Source organism: Poeciliopsis prolifica, unplaced genomic scaffold (assembly GCF_027474105.1).
Source record: "Poeciliopsis prolifica strain line A6 unplaced genomic scaffold, Auburn_PproV2 SCAFFOLD025, whole genome shotgun sequence".
Taxonomy (NCBI): domain Eukaryota; kingdom Metazoa; phylum Chordata; class Actinopteri; order Cyprinodontiformes; family Poeciliidae; genus Poeciliopsis; species Poeciliopsis prolifica.
In genome coordinates this window covers 3,065,001-3,084,235 of record NW_026562400.1, presented here as the reverse complement: position 1 = coordinate 3,084,235, position 19,235 = coordinate 3,065,001, and the positions used below count along the sequence as shown (strand labels likewise).

The 19,235-nt window shown below is 37.8% G+C and overlaps 1 protein-coding gene across 4 annotated transcripts in view; it reads right to left on the bottom strand.

The window, feature by feature from the left end:
* The window catches only part of dgkb (diacylglycerol kinase, beta), a 67,337-nt gene that overhangs the window by 8,649 nt on the left and 39,453 nt on the right, over nt 1–19,235 (bottom strand). For 3 of the 4 annotated variants that reach the window (XM_055047095.1, XM_055047098.1, XM_055047097.1), the window contains 3 exons: nt 15,318–15,382; nt 2,942–3,032; nt 1,168–1,363 (listed from right to left, as the gene is read on the bottom strand). In XM_055047095.1, the coding sequence (XP_054903070.1) occupies nt 1,168–1,363; nt 2,942–3,032; nt 15,318–15,382 (352 nt within the window). Of the gene's footprint in view, nt 1–1,167; nt 1,364–2,473; nt 2,546–2,631; nt 2,719–2,941; nt 3,033–15,317; nt 15,383–19,235 lie in introns of those variants that run through there. The other variant, XR_008607098.1, reaches the window with a different exon arrangement.

The window sequence follows — 19,235 nt, the reverse complement described above, 5'->3', positions numbered from 1 at the left end:
GAGTGATGGAAAATAAATCAAATGAAAAGCTTTAAAATAAACAGTTCATTCCTCTTTTCTTAGAGTTGAGTACATTTTATTCTCCTGCTGTCTGCTTATCTAAAATTTTAAATTTAATATCAGTATGTTCAGTAACTGCCCACCAAATATGATTTACACAATAAAAAGATAAGAAATAAGAGATCTTTTTTGTTACCTATTCCAAAAATCAGAACATAATTTAAGTCAAAATCCTGTTCAGAAATCACTCAAACTTAATTTTTTATGCTTTTGAAACTATATTTGTCAATCATCATTATCACCTTGTATTGAACAGCAGTGGGAAAATGTCCACACAAAATCCAAAGGAGGCAAAGTTAAAATACTAAGTTAGGCTTCCAGAACAGACGTAGGCAAGGAAGGGGCTCTCAGAAGGAAATATGTTGAAGTTTCATATTTATAATGAGCGTTAAAGTCACCATACACAAGTGTTTGACTTCACTTTTGAATTTATATGAACTGAATTCAAGTCTTGCTTGAAATGAGGCATTTTCCATGAAATTACAGCTCTAGAAACCAGACCACAACTACTTGGGAAGATTTTGTTTTTACAAAAAAAGACCTAAATTCCTGCTTGTCTCTTTCCCAATAACTCCCTTTGGTGATCGCAGCCATTTGTCCATCTACCAAAGTGGCTGACTCATTATGTTTTGTTCATTCATGTTATCGTTGATGGGTTTCCTTTTGACGTAAATGGATTCAAGGGTTTGCCCAACACCTTACTCAGTCTGCTCCCATTAGCTGCCCCTGCCCACTGCCGCCTGCACAGGCCATTAATACCCAAGTGACAGTTCCACACAGTGACATGATTGTACCTTTTCTTTGCAAACAAAACCTGCTGTCTGTGATTCAACTTGTCATGGGTGAAATATTAATGTACAATGGAAAAGTTTAGCTAAAAGTTTAGACTTTGATCTATTTGAAAGGAGCAAGGACACAAACTGACCGAGTCTGAAGGAGGATTCTGGGAAAAGACGAACATTTTAACTCCTCTATCACAAAAAGAAGTGGAGGAGACTTTTATTTTTCCAGATTTGTGTGTGATTTTGTGCCACAGTGAGCTTTTTATTTACAGATTTTAACGTAGAAACCTCTGAGACAAATAAATGTATAATGTTGAAAAGCTACCTTGAACAGCAAACATGAGCTCTTTGGGGTCGACCACTGGCGTCCGTTTTTCTTGACTCTTCTTTCCCGCCTTGCGCTGACCTCGCCTCTTCTTGCTCTCGCCCCAGAGATTGGAGCCGCCATGCATGCTGGGAATGTTGAGGATAGCAATGCCTTCTAAGGAGATACTGCTGAGGTCCAGGGTGACGCCATCACACTGTTACAAACAAGAAGAAAAACGGAAGGGAAGATGAAATTAACATGTTATGTATAACTGCTAACTTCTTATTAATGGAGCAATAAAGAAAATGTTTCTTAGTGGTGTATATATTTTTTCCACTAGTGAAAGTGGCTGATACATCAAAGTTTGATAGAATATGACATATTGTAAAGTTTCATTCATATAATTATTTCAAAGTTGGGAGAAACAGAGAATCACAAAGTTCGTCCAATGCTTAGAAATGCTAATGCTAATGTCAACGTGCTAACACCCAGAATAGTGAGACTGCTAATGCTAACTTCAGCAAGCTAATGAGTAACTATAGGCGCTTTTCCACTGGCAAGTTACGCTCTCACTGGTTAATGTGCGGTTTGGTTCTGTAGAAATCCATTGCTGGCCCAAACACAAGTCAGCTGATTATTTCACCATCACTTCACTTCACATGTTAATATTATGTAGTTCTGGTGTTTCACACAGTCGATGCAAACAGCAGCTCCATCAGAAAACTGACCACTGCGACACGGTTTCTCTCTTTGTTATTGCTGTCTGCATGTCAGAGCAGTTAGCTGCTAACAGCCTTGCAAATTCAGTCATTCTGATGCAAAAGTTACTGCATGCTGCTCCTGATTATTCTCATAATAAAACAAAATCAATGAACTCGATAAGCTGTCGATCAAATCGTTTCAGTGGCTGCCAAGTATGACTCTGTATGATTCATGTTATGGGAACACTGATGTCCAGAGTTTATTATCATGCTGCTTCAAAACTTCAGCAATGCTGACAAACTTCACTGGCATTCACTAAGCTAACAACTGTGTTAACTAATTAACTCGCTAATGTAAATATTAGCATACTACGGTTAGCATCCACAGTTAACCCTTTCTGGTTATACTAACCAACTCATAGAGCATCACACTAATGTGCAAAGTACTTCAAGTGGTCAGTATGGCTAGAAAAGTTTTACATAAATTCAATTTACCATTTAAAGCCAGATTATAAGCCAAGTTTAGCTAAGAAAAGAGCATTGTAAGTGTCCTCTGTTAAGTCTAAAAAGCAGAATCCTGCAGAGTGGATTTTAACACATCTGATCGGCTCTCATCTACTTACTTGCAGCTCAATAGTATTGCAGTTACTTGTAGCGCGCTAATTGATGAAGACCTCTACACTGTGTGGATAGCTCTGTGAAGATGGAAGATGAATTGTATAGACACCAGCTTCATTATCACTCAATATCGCACACAGCAGGGTCACGTTGGGCTAATTACCTGAGTGTTGAACTGGGGATCTATGAAAAGCAGGCGGGGAGTTGCAGAGATAGCCCTCACACGTCAACACATTTTCTGAAGCTGAAACTAGCATATTTATGGAACAGAGGATGGCCAGAATATTCTTTAGCTGTGCAATTATTCTTACCTTGAGGCCAGTTTAATATTCCCATTAATGCAGAGAAAAGATTAGTTTTTCAACTCAGAGTTCATAAAAAAGGAAGATAAAAGCAGGCACTTTTATGATGTTTTTCTTTGCTTTTGTTCCTTTTCTATCATGGCTCTGTGCAAACAGAATAGTTTGATTTACCTCCACCTCCAAGAAGTCATGGAGCTTCTTACACGTGGCCGAAAATGTCTCCGAAGTGCCGAACTCAAAGTACCACAGCTTATTCTTTGTTCTGAAAATAAGAAAAGAAGCAGGAACTGTAAAGGGACCAGGAATAAAAGGTAAGCGGAAACATGGGGGTGTTTTCTTCACATCAAAATCTCAACCTTATGCACTTCACTGTCTCAAGTCTACTATACATGAAGAAAAATATATAGCATCAATGTTTGATTCCAACTTTAAACGGATCTGGATTTGCACCTTTAAACCACTGACTCATCGTTCTAAAGGATGCATAATGCGTTTCAGTAATTACATATTCAATCATAATGATAATCTGTGGTTAAGGGGGCCTTTGACAAGACATTATGCAAACCTAGAGATGCAGGCCCAACAATGAGGCACAGGGTGGAGCATGAGAGTTTAATCTACCTGCTCCTGCAATTAACAGAGGACTGGGGTGCTGCACCCCGGGCTTCCTGCAGCACACACTCCCAGCTGCTAATGCTGATGATCAATGACCTTGCAGGGGTGAGCCACCATCTGTCTGCTAGTGTGATGCTTTCTCATGACACCAATCAAATGTCAGAACTTGAGCTTTTCTTTTTTTATTATTACCTTCTTATTCCACTCCATAAAACATTTTTAATGCTTCCTTTATTCTCTTTTAACATAAGTTTGATGTACATTATCTCCAAAAAATCTACAACAGTTCAGACACACAGGACTCAACAGTAAAAAAATGGCTTTCTCTTAGTTGGATTTAAAGCACCACAAGCAAAACGTATTAGTATACGCAGAGTAACAATCATTGAACTATTGATTTCCTCATTAGGACTTTTGTCAGGACCATTTAGCCACTTTATAAATGAGCTTTCATTAGGGTACTTGCAAGGTAGCCCCACTCTGGGTTGATTTATAACGTGCAACATGGTCAATATCAGTGGGGGTATGAGGGATACAAACTGAAGTGGTTAAAAGCCAGAGAGTGACGATGGACGACATTGTACCATCCGCATAATCTCAGCAATCAAAAGGAAGCCAGGAGAGGCAGGAACACGGGCTGGAGCAGGTTTGCAAATAAGCAAATGAAGGTGACTACTCTGAAAAACATATTCAAAGCATGTGGTTAACAGCAAGAAGAAAGGCGGACACATTACAAGCACTTTTTGTTTTGAGTTGAAGCCGACCCGATGCTTTTAAGGGCTGATGAAGATATGATGATTGTGGTAAATTCAATAGTTTTTAATTTCTGGAGGAGTTCAGAACAAGTGGTGATTATCTGTTCTTCAAAAATAAACACTCTTTATTTGACCTAAAGCATAAGTTTTGGGTTTGATTACAGGCTATGCTCTATTATTTTCATAACACAAGTTGATGTAAATCTTAGTCACAAATTTTTTTTATTTCTGTGCACAACCTGCTGCTGGCAAGGAATTTGCAAGTATAAACTAGAAGATTTAAGCAATACATCAATACTTTCTTAACCTGCTAACACTTTTCTCCAACCATTACAGTTGGACAATGCAGTTGTTATAATTTCTACTTAATTTGAGTTATACGATTTCCAACTTTGCCTTCTGACATATTTAAAAAGAATCAGCGTTGGCGCACCAATGTCATGGTTCTTTAAAAGTTTTAAGGATTTAAAATGTATTCTTAATCACCTGCCTTTTAGTCATAAATGTAATGAAACTATAGGAAAAAATATGTCAATCAGATTAGTTTCATTGAGAGTTAGGCTAAGTTGAAATGCAGTTCTTCAGAGCAAACAGGAGAGAAACAAACTGATGTAGATACAGTTAGCAGAGGCTGCTACATGTTCCTTGATGCGCCTTGTTTTCATAGCGCAAATAAAACTAACTTCATATTAACCACTATAAGTCTGACTGGTACATCTCTATTTGTAAGTGTTTTTTTAATTATATGAACACGTGTATAAGAAGAAACTGGTTTGGGATGAGAGATTGCTGTGTCTCCTGAGCTACACATATTTTAACCAATTAATTTAATAAACTAGATGTGACTGTGTTGTATTATAACTTGGAATGTTTCAATCTGGCCCTATAATTAGATTGCACAGATTAATTTAATTTAATGCTTCTGGTATGAATTGGGTCTGTCTGTCCAGTAAATTGTTGTAAGATGACATTTGTTGCAAATTAGTCCCAAATAAACAAATTGAGTTTGAAATTGTTAAATAGAAAAAAAACATCCACAAAGTGCATGGCCACACTATAAATTTCCCACAAGGGACCTAAAAAATGTTTATTTGCAGTCAAACGATTTTATTTTAGCAAAGTCAGAATAATATAAAGGTCGCCTCATGACTCTCAAATGTTGGTACAAATTTGAGCCAAATCTCAGTATTAGAAGAAATGCAGTGAAAGACAACAACTGACCATCCTATTGATTCTCACCACTTAACCTAACAAGGAAACCATGGCAACAAATCACTCCATGTACATGTTCATTAATTAGGAGCATCTCATTGGCTGGATCAGATTGTCGTTTGTTTTCTGCCGACTGATGCCAAACACCGGACTCATCTGATTTGAGAGAGAGGAGAGTCTTCGACAGTGGCCGGCTTGTCTTTGTGGGACAGATTAATAGGGAGCCCATTAGAGTCAGAAGATACTTTTAAGGTGGATTAGGTGGCCCCTATTTTATGATAGGTGTATTAAAGGTGAACATAAAGTGCCCATTTACTTAAACCGCTGGCAGACATCAGAGCCTGCATCTTTCCAGGACATTTCAGAAGCTTGTTTGTTATTTTGCTTTCTGAGGACAACTGAGTGAAGACATGAGAAGCGTAACGAGTGTTTCCAATTGTCAGAGTGGCCTCTGTGTCTTTGCTGTGATTATATCTGCAGAGTATCGATGCAAAGCATGCTGCAGTAATAACTTTAGCGGTCTGCATGCGAGATCGGATGGAGTCGGGCCCAAACACAACACTGACTCGGGTTTCCAACGACGGAGAGGTGTTACCTATTTGCACAAGCAAATTTGTAAAACAAAACCGAAAAAGAGAGGGAAAAATTCAAACTTTGTGGCTCGGATAAAACAACAGCAGAGCTCTTAAGAGGATATCAAGCTTTAGGGGAAACGGCAGCACACAAGAAACAGGAGAGCTGTTTAAGAGAAGGAAGAACAAACAGTGTAACTCACTATTCTTCAGGCTTATGGTGCTTAGTCACCATATTAAAGGATGTCAGAGACATTAAGCTCCAGTCTAGCATCGCTGTCCTGCGGCCACAGCACCTTCAGATGCACTTTCCACTGGCCACTCCAACCAAGCAGGACATACCCATTGATTTATTTTCCCCTCTGACACTTAATCTAACCCACAGTGATCTACGACCTTATTTTCACACTAATTTCTTCTTGATCAGAGGTGATAAATATCGCATTGACATAACCAAGTCTTTGTGCATTGCATCAATGCACTGTTTTGTTTAACATGACACCGCCTAGAGCTCTCTGACTCGAATGGCAGTTTGAGAAATGACTTCAGCTGTGTTGTCTTGCCTTAAGAGATTCAGCAAGCATCTTGAAAAATGTGGTTCTCGCTGTTGCACTGCAATGATTACGACACACTTTTTCTTAAACAAACAATACATAAATTGTCATGAAGGCTTAGGGAACTTCTTTGTCTTTGCAAAATCAGCCAAGGAAGAATTTTCTTGGGCAATAAACAGTTTAAGTCAGAACAATAGCAAACCATATTGATTGAGGTTGATACTGACCACTGTGAACATAATTGTCCAGTGGTTTGGTGAAACTAAAATTTAAGTATTTGACTGTAATGACAGTTTCAAAACTGGCTGAAAAAAAGGTCGAAACTTTAGCTGCATGGAATAGATTGTTTTCATGAGAAAATAACCAAGTTAAACATTGGACACAAACTGATCTTTCTAATGAATGATGACCTGGCCTTGTCTGGCCAGGTCAGACAAGGTCAACATTTGGGACCCATCACAAAGGTTTTATCTAAGTCCCACAAAAAAAAAAAAAAAAATAGTTGAAATTAGACCCAGTTTCACCAGTTTGGTCAGGAGGAACGGGTCAGAAACCCAGCACACTGTTGTGAGAAATTTGTGGAAGAAAAAACATAAAGTCAAACATATGTTCAAAGGTAATGCGACCAAATAGTGAGGAAATGTATATAAACTTCTGATTTTGAAGGAGTAAACAATTCTCCTCATAATTCCAACATCAATAAAACTGACAGGGACTATTGTCACTTGAAATCCAAATAAGTTGCTGTTGGTCATGGTACCGACTTTAATGAAATGTATTATTAGATCAGAAATATTGTTCATTCAAGTTGAAACACAAATTTAAATTATTCTAAAGTAAAATAAGTTGTTATTTTAACTTGGTAATGTGAGTAAATAGAGAAATATGTCTCTTTAATGAGGTGAGGACAGTTTTATTTTTATATTGTGAAATTATTATTTGGTTTAAATTACAGCTTTAAGTTAAAACTCACAATTCAAGATTAATGAACTTAAAAAACAACGTTTAAACAACTTGTCTCCTGTTGTTAAATCAACTTTATAAATTTTAATTTCTGAGTTAAAACCAAAACAATTTTCTTGTTGACTTAAGTTGCATTTTCAAGGCAGCAGGCAGAAGGTGGTTTAACTTTCTAAGTTAAACCACCTTCAAATGTTTTACAGTGTAGTCTTGGCTGTACCAGCTCTCTCTTGGGCTCATTTATGTTTGCGAGCGCGCGTGTGTGTGTGTGTGCTCCCACTGAGCTGCGGACAGGGCCACAGGTGAGATCCCTCTAAATTACACACAAGTGGTCATTAATTATAAATGACACTTTGGTCACATAAACGATTTCATCCTCAAATGAGGTCTGAGGGAGGCGGCTGCAGAGGTCCACCATGCAAACCTCTCTCTGTGTGAGAGTGTGTGTTTGTGTGTGTGTGTAATATAAAGTGCTATCACCTGTGGCCCTGTTCTCAGCTCAGCACGAAACACACACACATTTGCATGGGCGTGTTTGTGTGTGTTGGTGGATCGGGCGGCCCCAACCAGCACATGGCGGGGCTTTGATGAACATACTCATTATGCTAAAGAGAGCTTCATGCCTGGGCTTCCCTGTGCCTCCAGGAAAGGTTAACGCAGGCTGGTTACACAGCACAGCGAGAGCCTGTGGGCGCACGGGGGCGGAGAGGCTCCAGAGGAGAGCGCTGACGGTGTTAGAAGTCTCAGGACCAAAAATAGACCTGGGTGTGCATAGCAAATATCAGGGGAACATCAAGGCGCGGCGATGGATGCCATAGAATAAACCAACGCTTCAGGTGGAGCCACACCTCAGCTGACAAATCATAAATCAAATGTTTTTCTTTTTACCCCTTCACAGATCTGACATTGTTTGATTAGTGTGAAATTTGCAGCCAGGTTTGTTTTCAAACACAACTAGAAATGATTCAGGTCCCATGAGGGCAAAAATGAAGCATTCTGAGAGAAATCTGGTTAATTATTATCTACTTATAGTTGTCATTCTGGTCTTTGAGCTCATCTACAGGTGGGCCGAGCTTTGCAGTACGAACAAATTAATCGCTTCACATCAGTCCTGCCCAGCCAAATTACAGTCATTCGAGACGCTTTGAAACCTCCATCTCATCAGAAAGCACCTTATTCTGGATGAATAAGATGAATGTAATTGCGACAATTACGTTTTCCCACCATGTTATTAACAGTACTATCGCGGAAAAGTATTTCACAGATGCTGAATTAAAAATTACACAAGTAGCTGAGAAGTAAACACATATAAAGTAGAGTGTTACACTGGAGCCACCAAAGGATGAATTCATATATTTTAAGTGTTGTGGATTAAATAACATGATTATTTGTCAAGCATTGAAAACAGAAAGGAAAATATTGTGCGTGGAAAAACTACGTAGACCTTTTGATTCAACAGCCTAAGGAATCGTAAGCAGCAGCCATTTTTATTAAAGACTTTCTGATTGGAGAATGTTTGGCCTGCTTTTCTTTCAAACCATGGTTCAACTCACTGAGGTTGACACAACAAAAATTAGGTTGCGGTCTGGACTTTGACTAGGCCATTAAAACAGTGTGATTCTTTTATTATTCAGCCATTCTGTGTCAGGTTTGGATAATTCTCCTGTTTAGTTGAGAATCTTCTGTCAGACAGATGGATTCACATTTGAAGATGATCTATTAAGTTTCAATAGTTGCATGGGCTAAATAAAACATATTAATTAATTTTTTGCACAAAATCTTTCTAAGATAATTAGATTTTAGTCTGGTTAGTTGAGCTCCTATCAGAATGAGCTGTTTCAGAGAGTGTTGTCACTTTAAATCGAAATAAGCTGCTAGCGGCCACGCCCCCTAATTCAATGTTTATATTCGCACATGAAAATAGATGCAAACAGATGCGGAATTATACAACCCTATATCTCTGAAAAGCGGTAGTAGAGCCTCCTGCACAACCAACAAGCATGCAGTAAGTGGTTTCTGAACAGTAAGTCAATAACATAATACTTGTCGTTTCCAGCAGCCATTGTACAGCACATACCAAAGTAAAACCAGTTGAAAAACTGTGCTGGAGTTCTGATTGGGTTGCTGGGTGATGGGCTGAGTTTGGCTGCAGTTTCTAGGTAACAGCCCCGTTAATCACAATTAACGGTGCGTTCTATGACTTCTATGTTTTTATGCAGTAAAGCACTTTGAACTGCATTGTTGCTGAAATGTCCTGTCCAAACAAACTTGAATCAAATTACAATGCCACTGTAAAAATAAAAAATGTAATTTTGAAGCTTTGAGTTTAATTCAGTCAACTAAAGACCATAACTTAGCTCACTTTTATAATACTACTTGGACTTTAACCTGTAATATTGAATAAATTCCAATGAACACAGTTAGGTAGAGAAAAACAACATCAAAGTATGTCTCAATTTTCTCTAACAACTCTTTCTCTTGCTTTTCTCTTTCCTTGTTTATCTCACTATTTCCCTCTGAGTCAGAGATTAGCATGTAATTACACAGGAGATGATAAAAAGAGTGGGGTGGATGGGTGGGAACGGAGTGTTTTAACAAGCCGGTTGAGGAGGAGGAGTAGGGTGCAGGGAGGGAAGGAGGCGCAGCCTTCGTCACGGCCCGACTGATTGTCTACTTTTAATCCTCGACCTCATTATCACCTCCAGGTCCGGCAGTGGCAATAAATGAATCTATCTGCCGAGTGTCAAATCTTCACACCTTCGCCCTGGTAATCACCCCAAGGTGCAAATACAGAAGATGGATAGAATAGGAGAAATGAAGTGAGGCCGAGAGAGAAAACGCATGTGACCCTTTCGTTTCATCAACAATACTCCACCTTCACGTTGAGGGTTGTTGCTTAATTTTGCTATTTACACTGTAATGTAAGATGATCAAATATTTACCTAGGAGGAAACAAACAAATTTCAAGGAGTAAGATGTTATGCAAAGTCAAACTTGTTTCAAGTTATATTTGATGTAAACAGCATTCTCATAAAGTAACAGTTACTTTATTACTTTACTAGCTGGAAAACACATAATACCTGCCTTTAGGTACAGTAGAGAATCCATGATGATGTGGCCCTGTTTCTAGACTGTATGCTAACACAAACCTTCTTTAAACCTGGTTGTTAGTAGCATAACGATCCAAATCAAATGGAAAAATTCAACACAGAAATGGACACACTTCCATCACCCTCTCAGTTTTTAGAGCTAAATCCTACTGAAAGCAGAAAAAGGAGAGTCCCAGGAATGCGGACGATTAAGAGAGATTGTGTGTTGAATAATGCTGAAAGTTCCTTCTCTCAGAGAGAAATGACACAGGGAAAGACTGAAGGTATTTTCACTCCTGACAATCCAGTAGACTTGGTTTGATTTGGTACATTTTCAGCTGGTGAGATTTGCTTTCGCACTGCACTTTTTCAAACGAACTGTTTGAAAAACCTGTTCTCCTTCTTGCCTGTGGTGGCGCTGCATCAACACAAAGACCTCAGAAGAAGACATGAGTACAATTTTCTTCTTCACAAAATGTAAATAAAAATGGAGTAACAACAGATTTTAGAGGTTGTAGGATTCTTCTTTTGTCTTCCGTAAGAAAAAACGAGCCATTTCTCACTCGAGCACGTTTCTTTTGGTTGTGTTGACTCAGAATGCCTAGTGTTACTGTTCACTTCCTGCTTTTGGAGCGGGCTCCACACTACTCGGCATTACATCAATTAGTTTTGCTTGCATCGCTGACCAAAAATTTGGAACAAACTTCCAGAAAACTGTAAAACAGCGGAAACCCTGACTTCCTTCAAATCTCAAGTAAAAACGCACCTGTTTAGAGTTGCATTTGAAATGTAATATGTATGGATTTGATTTTGTGGATATGTATGTAATTTATTTATTTTTTTTTCCTGTTGTGGGCAACGGGGCCCGGCGAATACCCGTGGTTAAACGGACGGCGGAGTCCGGCGGTAACAGGCGCTTAAATTCCGTGTCAAAGGGAAGGGGGAAGAAAGGGAAAAAAGAGAGAGAAAAAAAAAAAAAAAAAAAAACCTTGGTATTTTATTCTATTTTGCATGCCTTTGTGTTTTGTGTTTATGATGTAAAGCACTTTGAAATGCCTTGTAGCTGAAATGTGCTATACAAATAAAATTTGATTGATTGATTGCAAATTTTAAATTCAGCATATAGGAAGTCAAGAAAAGTTTATTATATTACACAGATCTCTCTCTCAGGGATTTATTTAATTTTGCAGTCCACCTGTACTAATTTCTAGCTAACTCACCTGCCAAGACCATTCTTAAATTGTCAGAGAGTTTTCTGAGGCAGAGCTTCGGGCTTCAGGAAAATGACTCTGATAAGTTTGATTAAACTTCCAATGGACATGAAGCCCTTTGGACAAATCTAACAAAATTTCTGCTACCTTGAAAAACTATATTCATGCATTATTGAATTGCCAAGGATAGTGTGTAATAGAGAGATCCTAAACTCATTCCCCTGGCGTGAATTATTAATTGAATTCAAATAACAGACAGAATAATTTTCTTAAAATATCTCAATCATTTTTCACATTAGGCCAACCGGGATGCAGAGCACCTGGATCCGGACACCAAGAACTGTATTTACCAACATTTTTTCTATAACGTAAACTCCATACCAGTTGCAACGCCTTGTTTCAGTCCGAACATTTTAGCTGATTTATCATTTCCCTGCTCGCTGTGCTTTTTTTTTTAACCAACCACTGGTAGCCATTAAAGCAGGGGTGTCCAAGCTATGGCCCATGAGCCATTTGCAGCCCCCTTGTGGCCCTTTGTCTTGATCACAGAGCCAGAATAACCTAAAAATGTGTTTGCTGGTTCAGGTATTTGATGCAAATCAAGATTTAAAATCAGTGTTGGTGAAATTTTCACTGATGTTCACAGATAGACATTTAAAATATTCAAATGGAAAATGAGCAACAGAAAGTGTTCTTTTAATTTAAATTATTAGTAGTAGGGACCAAAACATTTACTTTTACCAAGATGCAGTGTTGGAAAAAAAATAAGAATGAGCCATAAGCTGTTTTTTTGTTGTTGTTGCTAAAAAAACAGGAAAAAAAAATCCAGAAAAAGATTTTAAAAAATTAAGATATGAGTTCCCTTTGGCAAAGAACAGCAGAAATCTGACTACCTTGCTTCTTTTATTAAAATATAGTGTTAAGGTTATTTATTTAGCAAGTAAATTTACAACAATTAAATAGTTTCTGCATCTATATTTAGAAATACTAAAACATTTTTAGAGGCATCCAAAAAGTTTGGAAACCTCTGTATTAAAGGACACTCCAGTGTTTATTCCAAGTACGATTTTCTTCCACTGAAACCATTTCTCAGGCTCATCATCATGCTCGAAATGGAGAGGAAAAGCTGGTTATATGAATGTTGTACTAAGACCAGAGTAAAATATGATAATGAGTACAAATGGGATTATTAGGAGCCAGTGTGTCATCAGTCTGACTGATCCACGACGTCAAACTAGCCAAGCAAATTCAATTAGGCCTGCAATTACTCCCTAGCGTAAGTGGAGACGTATCGGATGATGTTAAATATTGATGAAAACACAGACGCCACATTTGTTCATCTGCAAAAGGTGAACACATCTCTTCGAGATAATCACAAATGCTAAATACATTGCCTGTCCATGAAGAACAAATATGAAACATGTCATGAACACGTCCTGCAAATAAATTGCAGGTATATTTAGACCACCTGGTTGCTGAGACATTTTATTTTTAGTTTGATTTAAATGAAAACTTTCAGTTTCAAATTCTCAATCTTGCATGTGTCATTGAAAAAGCTTCAGTTCAATCTAAAAATAAGAAAATGAGTGTAGTCCGTGTTTACTGGGACTTATAGTTGATAAGCAAATGTTAACTTTGTATAACTTTATAATTCTTGAGTCTATTAACCCTTTGCAGCTACGTCATTAAATCATTTGAGGCGCCATGATGGACGTCAGAAGTGACGTCCATCACTAAGTGGAAGTGAGGGATGGGAATATTGAACAGAGCGACTTTAATTATTTTCCAACGTGGGTTTCCAGTTTATTCATGGCTTCTATTGTTAGAGTAGCACTAATTTGTCTGTGAACGTAACACACCGGGTTGGGCGGTATTTACAACAGTTGGAAACAGCTAGCTTAGCAAGCGACCCAAACCTCCTGCCTCCTGACGTGTTGATCAAATTAGAGACTTTACCTGCATTCACACCACATTATTTATGTCACTATGTTATAAACAGCGTTTCCTTTTACGCCGGAGAAGCATTAAAAACGTAATAAAGACGAGATGCTAACCAGTTTTTTTTTTTCGTACATGCTAGGCTACAAGACAACGCAGCGTTGCCTCCATGGTTACCAACGGTTAGACACGAACCTTCTCCATAATGCGATATTTTGTATCTTTCTACTCCTACTTACTTGGAAAGTATATGAAGGTTAATTTTCTTACTTGTAAAAAGTGTTTACTACAAATCCGCCATTACACCAAGTGGTGGCCAGCCCGCAGCTGCCCTCCATCACCGCCGCGTCTTTCTTCATTAAAAGTTATGCAATAAAATGACAGCTTTGGTTTGCATACTTGCCTGTTTGTGCATCCGACAGCACAGCATTCCTTTTTGACCGTTTTAAAAGTGAATTCAACTAAATAAAAGCGATATTAAGCCACAGACGTCTTTCTTCTTCTATTGTTTTGTGGCATTTGGCAAGCAGTTTAGATAGGCTATGCATTACCGCCATCTAGTGAATAGAATGTGGAACAGGATGTTAACTGTATTACGTAAATAATAATAAAAAAGAAAGGCTACAGATGTCTGTTTTTAGACTAGCTTTAAAGAGGCGCGTTGATTGTTTTGACATCAGTCATGGCGGAGTGGGCAGAGTTCTGGAGATCGTGACGTCACGTGTAAAGGGTCAATATGACAAGTAACATGCCGATTGCTGGGATTCAGACACGTGACCACGTTGACGCGCGAAATCCAGATGGAGGTCCGGAAGGGGATTTCTCTTTTTTTAATTTCCACCCCTGAATTAGTCTATGATAAAGATGCTATCGCTAACAACAAACTAACCCTTGTTATTTCTATGAGCTTGGATCTCCTGGTAAATAACCTATTTAGTGTCCGTAAACCCAAATTCATGCAGGAGTTGAATGTTAATGTTAAGTCGCTGCAGGACACTGGATTCAGGTCCAATGCAGACCAACGATTCAATCTGATCTACAGAAACTTCATGTTCATTTCTGGGCATAAAGATAATATATCTTACTTTACATATGAAGGCTTGTCTTTCTAAGTAACTATCCAATAAAACATCTGAAAATACAATTTTAACGATATGATCGTTACCGTATTTGAAGGTGGCGCTGCAAATTTTGACACCGTTAGTTTCTGCACCTCCTGTTTTTAGCTGTAGATTGTTGATCCACTTTTCTCCTCACTTTTCGGTAAGTTTTTTAAAATTAACTCACTTGTGACCAACTTCCTTCGAAACATGAAAATAAAATTTATCGTTCTCTTTACTAGGACTGTTGGAACAACCGTACAGGACAAACTTTAGACAGTTTGATGCTGGATCAACAGAAGTAAACGGGATGCATTGACTTCTCTCCATCTGCATTGGGTGACTTTGGTGCTACGTCATCTGAAACCCAGCAATATCCAAGTTTACTCTCAATAAACAAAAAAATAGTTGTTTTTTTTTAATTTTTAAAGAAGCAAGGTTACTCCAAGAAGCCTAATTTCAACCTTTTGTCATTATGCTTCTTATCTTGTGTCTTCACTATTGCACAAAAATGTTTACAAAATCAAATGTATTAACATACCTGCTGTTGAATTTCTCAGGGTGTTTTTCTCTCATCACATGGAAACGATGTGCAATAGATGCATCCTGAAAGAGAGACATAAGAATCTGGTGATGGTACTTTAAACAAACCTCGACTTGTATGAAAAAGTGACCTTGTAAAATTATTAATTTACTTTAAATTGGTTTAACTTGATTATAACAGTACTAATTAACTGAAATAGATGTGACTTTCTAATAATTAACTCCATGTTAACTAAAACAAGAACGGAATAAAACATTTCTCTTTGACAATAAACATTTCTGTGGGAATCTGAAACACTTAAACAGAAGAAACAAGAAAACATTCATATCACTGTAAGTGAAAATATTGCTTCTTTTATTCAGGACTAATTCAAAAAGTATCAAATGTCGCTTGGTGACAAGAAAAAGTCTTGCTGACGGGTTGAGGAGCATCCTAACTGACCAGATTTTCATTGTTTGTGCTTCTATAGGATGAAGGGTTGAGTCTGAGGATCCATTATAGGCAGCATATTGTCTCCATACGGGTTAATTAACTAAACACATGTTGTGAGTAATCACAGATCCTAACTAAGCTTACAGGATGCTGTTATCGCCCTGCCGACCACATTGTTTACCATTCTTCTTCCTGTAAGTTACTCTCCACCTCCCCCATCCTTCGCTTCTCGTTCTCTGCAACCTGAGGCAATAAGTGCAATCACAGACATTTCATATGCTGGAGGTTCAGATATGTTTTTTGTTATATTTGTTTTGGGGTGAAAAGACGCCCCACCATAAGTTTTGTAAAGGTTGTTGTATTCAAGTTTTGATTTGCATGACGTTTCTCTTCAACAGAAAAGTGAAAAGAATCAGAATCAATCCACTGAATCTGTCTGAGCTTGTAGCATTTTGGAAAGAACCAAAATTTAACTTTCTAGAAATATACTCTAAAATGTCTGCAGCGAGGTTGGTATTGATACAAACAAAGATTTTCACCCATAAAAATGAGAATTAAGTTTCATTTCCCATCTTCTTTACAGCTGTACACTACTTTCATGTGGTCTCTGACATGAAATCGCAAACAAATACATTGACGTTAGTAGTACTAATGTAAAAACAAAACATTGAAACATTCAGGAAGGATAAATGCTTTAGCATGGCACTGTAAAAAAATAATATAAACAATGCATAAATATGTAAAATATCTAAAATGACTCCTCAAGCTTAGTCACTTTGTTGATCAAACTTCTTGATCCTTGCTGCTTTTGTAGTTTTTCCTAACTCATGTTTTCCTTCCACTTAACTTTCAATTACCATGTTTGCGAACAACTTTCTGAGTTTTGACAGTTGATGGAGGAGCACAAAGTAAGTAAAGGACAAACTTGATTGTAAAATAAATGGTATACTTCTTACTAAAATAAAAAAAATTATTAAATGTAAACATGAACCTCTTGCCCGGAACGTTAGCACCAGCTCCCCATTACGGACAAGGGTGTTAGAAAACGAATAGAATGATGGATGAACTGCTGATATTACTCAGGAACATGAGTTGGAGGCCATATGTACATATATGTTGACCCTTTGCCCGTGACGTCACACTCTCCAGAACTCCGCCCACTCCGTCATGATGGGCCTCAAAACAGCCAATGCTTCCTTTGAAGCTCGTCTAAAAACAAATCTGTAACCTAATATCACTTCTATTTAGTTGATTTCTCTTCAAAAATGGTCATAGGGTGCTGCATGGTCGACTGCAGAAAAAAAAACAGGGATGCAAATCGAACTTATTTTATAACTTTTAATGAGGAAAAATATGGCGGCGATGGATATCAGCTGTTAATCATAATGACTGGCAGCCATCAGTATAATCGCGGATTTGCATTAAAGATTTTTCACAAGATAAGAAGTTTTATAAATATCACAGTCTATGAACCCCAACCAGGTGTGTTACGTTCACAGACAAACTAGTTAGACTCAAACAATTAGACGCCACACATAAAGCAACTTCGTTCTGTTCAATATTTCTGTCTCTCATTTCCGACGTCCATCATGGCGCCTCAAACGATTAAGTGACGTAGCGGCAAATGGCCAATACTTAAACTCTGAGGAACTAATAACCGACTTACTGCATGTAGAAATGAGTCTTAGGTGTCAGGTTGGACCAGAAAACAGATCCACTAAGGCAGATTTTAAGACTGTAAACCTACAAACACTTAGGAGCCTTAAAAAGTTTGTACAAACAACTTGTGAGTGCAAACAAGGAGTCAGTCATAAAATGAAAAAACTGCAGCTTATTTAATTCATAAGAAGCCCTCAACAGTGTGAAACCAAATATAATGAGCTTCAAGGAGGTAATACCAGAAGTTTTCTTTAATTCACACTTCCAGGTCTGTGTCAGCAGAAAAACTCTGGCACAGCTTTTTGTGGAAAACCGAATGGAGCAAACTTGTTCAAGGCAGAGCGAATAAAAAAAGTTCCTGTAAACTTTTTGGTCTTTTGTTATTATTTCCCTCTCCCCACTCTGCTAAAGCAATCTGTTTTGACCCGCTCCGTTTTGAGTGGCACTATTGAAACTGCACCTACAGGGAGGACCCCCTGCTAGCTCTCTGTACAGAAATTCAGGAGAAGCCAAAAGAGAAAAATCAATGGCGTCTCTTGATGTCTTTTCAAGATGCTGTTAGCAGAAGACCAAAAGATTTCTTCAAGATCCCTGCTGACTCGCCTCACGCTTCCAACGCGAGCCAGAAGGTTGAAGTGATGGATGTATCTGAGAGATTGTAACTCGATTTTCTTACAAACAGGACAATAGCTGCAAACAAGAGAGCAAAAGCTTGGAGAGGATGTCTCCCCTTTGGTTTAAGGTCTATTATCTGAGATGTGTACAAGCAGAGCTGTGGCTCTCGCTGATTTTAACCACTGATTTTGTCATCTCACTGCGTGTTTGAGGTAAATTAATAAACATTTCACTGCTACATAAACAACACAGAAGAAATAGCTAAAGAATACCTGTAATTTACAGTAGCATTTATAAATTTGTGCTTGTGCAATAAACTGCAAAATTGAGTGATAACATTTCTGCATTTTCTGCTAATTTGGTCTTAAATTCAGCAACAAATACTTCAACAGTAGATACCAAAAACAAAAGCTCACCAATCAAATCCAGTTTATGAAGAGCTACTAATGTAATAACTTATATTAATTAATTAATATAAGATCTGTTTATCATCCTGTGACAAATACAGATTATATAATTAAAAAAGATGAAATACAAATGAACAATGAAATTACGACTTATATACTTCATTATAGTAAACACAGGCCAGTGAGTCAAGTTTAAAATAATTTATAAAATTGTAACATGTTATATTTATTCCTTTGCCTTACTTAAGAATGGGACAATTAATATGTAAGTAAATAAATAGATAAACTTGGAAATATACTTAGTTGTAATCAATATATATATTTTTTTTGTTCAAGCACAAATGATTACATTTAAACTTAGAAAATGATCATAAATAAATGAAGAATTTAAATACAGAAAACGTACAATTTAATCAAAAGTAAACACATAGTAAACACAGTCTAGTGAGTCAATTTTAAAATAGTGTATAAAATTATAGCACATTATATTTATCCAGTCTGGACTCCACCTCAGCTCCAGCAGGGCCGTGGTCAGGCGTCAGAATCTCACTCATTCACTCAAATAATTACCGATGTAAAGATCTGGCACCCAAATTAATACAGGACATGTGTAATGTCCTCTCATAGCTCAAAGTTTAGTCCAATTATGAGTGGGCCCCAGCGGTTTGACGTGCCTTTCACCACAGAGGAGAGTAATGGTTTTGACAGGAGAGCCGCGGTCATTAGGGGCCTGACTGCATTATGGTAGCGGAGCGCGCTCAGTGATTAGTTCTGTCTCTCACCCCTGGCCCTGATTGAGATC